Raw genomic sequence first — 3436 nt, forward strand, 5'->3', positions numbered from 1 at the left:
AAGCGAATCTCCTGTCTGCGGGGGTGTAACAGGGACGTCTTCTGACCGCCGGCGAGACGAGTCTGGCAGCAGAATTAGAGGCCATGACACACGATCAGGTAGGACTTTTTTTCATTACCATTTTATTTCCTGTTTTTGGTCGTTGTTTGTCGCTTCCATTTGTGTACAATAAGAAAAAGGAATGAAGAAGGATATTTATACAGGGTCTAAGAGGCATTTTAGAGAAAATTAAAGCAAGATTTCTTTTAGGTTTTTTTCTGATAAAAATTTTTAATATCAAGTATCTAACCAAGTAAAAATTTAATTTAATAAATTTTTAATAATTAAAACTTTAATAAAAATTAATCACGTATCATTCATCTGTCCTCGTTATGTTTGTGTTGTGGGGATTAAAAAGAGTTCGACACCACGCTTGTTCCTTTGGGATGCTAGTATGTAGCTTATGTGCTTTTCTTTATTTTTAGATGGATAGCCTTCGAGATGAGACTGTAGCTAAGGTACGCAACTTAAGCACCCTTTTTGCACCTTTTTTAAACTGTCACGTATCACTCACCGCTTTTTACAAATAATTTAACAATATTAAAGAGTAACTGATCAATTAATAATATCCGTTTGGCGTTTCGATCTAAATTTTTGGCTCTATCGATGACTCTCTAAAAATAATAATCAATGGTAATTTATTTTTGGTTTGAAAGAAATATTTGCACGCTTCTAGTTAAAAGTTTTTGCATGCGCACATGACTTTACTACTGTACATAGACACAAACTGCGTTGTGTCGGCAAACAATTTTCAACTAGAATTGTCCTTGTTATAGATCCAACAAGCCCTAAAGGAACAACAGGACGTGAACGCACAACTAAAGGCTTATATCGACGGGATACTGTTAAATATCGTCGAGAATTATCCGCAATTGCTCGAAGTTAAACAACAAAAAAATAAATCTACGAAAACTTGAGGGATTACTATCAATTTTTTAATATACACATACATAATAATAAAAAATAAACAAACAAACGCAATACATACTTAAATAGAAGGGGTTAAAAATTGAAATATAACATATATTATATATATTTAAAAAAAAAACTATTACTCTGTTAAGTATGAATGCACAACGTTGCACAGCACTTATCGAGACAGTGCAGTGTCTGTTCCGCCCTCCGTCCGTTTTTGTGATTTAGATTGCTGTGATTATTGGACAAATACTATCTCAAATTAATTAATGATTAAACAACACAATGAATTTTTATAAATGCTCTTTGCAAAGGTGCCTATTAATAATAATAATAATGTAACTACTACCTAGGAACCATTGAAATACTTTCAATTTTATTCGTTAATAGTGTCGAGAAAAATGTTGTTGTTGTTGTTGGTGTCAGAAATTGTGTATATTTTATTACGAAAAATTTAATAGAGATTGCGTGTATTATATGTATATTAAAGGTGTTATTACAATTANGCAATTTTACTTGCTTTTCGATGCGTGTTTTTATTGTATTTAAAGTTTTATTTATTTAATAGTATTGTGAATTAGTTTCGCTTCTTAATTTTTTACAGATCGATGATAAACGAGAGGCGGAGAGGACATGGAAGTTCGTTTTGATGCTAGCGTAAAAGAAGTTGTTCGATGTGATGTTCTTTCTATAAATAATTTTGCAGATAATTGAGGTGAGCATAAATACATGCTATAATTATTAGTGAGAGCATACAGTACATTTATTTTGTATTAGCTTTAACATTGTATTATGCACGTTATTTACTAGGGAAGCTAGATTATAATATTTTTTAATACTCATTCATAAAATTTCATTTCACAGGAACATTATAAAAATTCTGGATGCCATTAAGTTACAGACCGTTGGTTACATCAGTCCTCCTTCGTTTCAGGGAGTAGCTGTACCTATAGCCCAAGGGAATGCACGAAAGTGATTTTTTTTCCATTGAGAATGAAGACAGTATGTTTTTGCTGAAGGAAGGATTCATGACAATGAATTGGTAAGTACTAGTATCAATTAAAAACAGTAAATGAGGTCCAGTAACTTTAATTTCTTAGCCATTTGTTACTTTCAATAGACAACTTTCAAACAACGTTTCAGAAATGGCAGAAACAGAACAGCAAAAGTAATGTGGAACTGCTCTTTTCAACAGTTTGAATGAACTTTACCACCACATTGCTACTTGAAAATAATATTGATTTACTTGCTTTAAAGTGGTAATTAATTACTTTTTCTTGCCCGTTTCTATAGACTGCCCAACATATGAGAAGGGGGAGACTGCTGGAAATTAATTTGGAAACCGCTGAAACAATAGATTGCAGTGGCATCTCTCCTGGCTTTGGCTTGCTCGTTACACATTTAGACTTTAGAATATTAGTTTCTGCAATTAATTAAGGTGAGAATGCATAAGATAATTATTGTGAATTGCTCTTTATTAATCTGTTGTGGTATTTCTTTTAAAACTTGTCTATTCACAGTGTAAATTGTCGTTATCGTGAATGTATGGTATTCTCACGATTATCTATTGTCTGCAGTATAAATTGACGTTACGGCTACAGTACATCTATGGTATCTCATTTAACAATTATCTATTGTCTACATCATAAATTGACGTTATGCATCTATGATTATTTCACATTTATCTATGTCATGATGTAAAGTGACGTTTCTCGCCATTTTATAATTCAATCTATTTTACTTGCTTTTTGGTACTTGTTATTAGGTGTGTTTAATTTATAGTGTAATTAATATGTCTTTTTTGTCGATTTCTGCAGATTATCCAATAAATGAGAGAATTAATGTTCAGCTTGGTCTTACTGAAACAACCAAAGTCTACATGGGTGTGGTCTATTGTGAACTGTTTTCTTGATTTGCTGTTTTCGTCTTCGCCTTGCAACATTATGCAGTTAATTTTCAACCGAAGAGAGAAGAGCAACTGGAGATTTATTTGAATTCCACTGAAACAACAAATTTTCTGCTATGGATTTGAATTTGGTTTGCTCTTCACATCTGCAAACTTTGAAATGTTACAGTTACAGTTAATGAAGGTGAGAATACTTGATATAATTAATTTTAATTGCTTTTTATTAATCTGTTTGCCACCGTATCTGTTTCAGATCGACGTTGGAGAAGACAAAGATGACCCCGTAGTTGAAATAGTTCTTTATCTTGCATGCTCTATCTAGTAGAATTCATTAAGTTCATTTTATTCAAATTAATTTTTTATTTTGCATGTTTTTTTGTTTTTTTAGTAGTTAATTTTATTTAGTTTTTATTTTGCATGCTTATTTTTGTTCATTTTATTTGAAGTAATTGTTGATTGTAGATGTTTTTATTTTTTTTTTTATGTAGTAGTGTAAATAACACTTTTAGTAGTTGTAGTATAGTCTAACATGTCTCTTGCTTACCTCTTCGCTTAGCTTACTGCATATTCTTACTA

The 3436-nt window shown here is 31.5% G+C and overlaps 1 protein-coding gene and 1 long non-coding RNA gene across 6 annotated transcripts in view; both read left to right on the plus strand.

Annotated features, from left to right (window-relative positions):
• The window catches only part of LOC108743528 (rab11 family-interacting protein 4B-like), a 6862-nt gene extending 5468 nt beyond the window's left edge, over positions 1-1394 (plus strand). The window contains exons 5-7 of one of the 3 annotated variants that reach the window (XM_025978960.1): positions 33-98; positions 465-497; positions 816-1394. In XM_025978960.1, the coding sequence (XP_025834745.1) occupies positions 33-98; positions 465-497; positions 816-956 (240 nt within the window). In that variant the 3' untranslated portion in view covers positions 957-1394. The remainder of the gene's footprint in view (positions 1-32; positions 99-464; positions 498-815) is intronic. The other 2 variants (XM_018479097.1, XM_025978961.1) reach the window with 2 other exon arrangements.
• Positions 1395-1479: 85 nt separating this feature from the next.
• On the plus strand, positions 1480-3152 carry LOC112905809. 3 transcript variants are annotated; one of them, XR_003232026.1, is made up of 5 exons: positions 1480-1669; positions 1819-1996; positions 2248-2392; positions 2772-3044; positions 3114-3152. It is a non-coding gene; the product is annotated as an uncharacterized LOC112905809 (long non-coding RNA). The 3 variants fall into 3 exon arrangements; XR_003232027.1 differs by lacking the exon at positions 3114-3152 and adding an exon at positions 2475-2565 and having other exon boundaries at positions 2772-3107; XR_003232025.1 differs by lacking the exon at positions 3114-3152 and having other exon boundaries at positions 2772-3107.
• The last annotated feature ends 284 nt before the right edge of the window (positions 3153-3436 follow it).

Source organism: Agrilus planipennis, unplaced genomic scaffold (genome assembly GCF_000699045.2).
Source record: "Agrilus planipennis isolate EAB-ADULT unplaced genomic scaffold, Apla_2.0 scaffold750, whole genome shotgun sequence".
NCBI lineage: Eukaryota > Metazoa > Arthropoda > Insecta > Coleoptera > Buprestidae > Agrilus > Agrilus planipennis.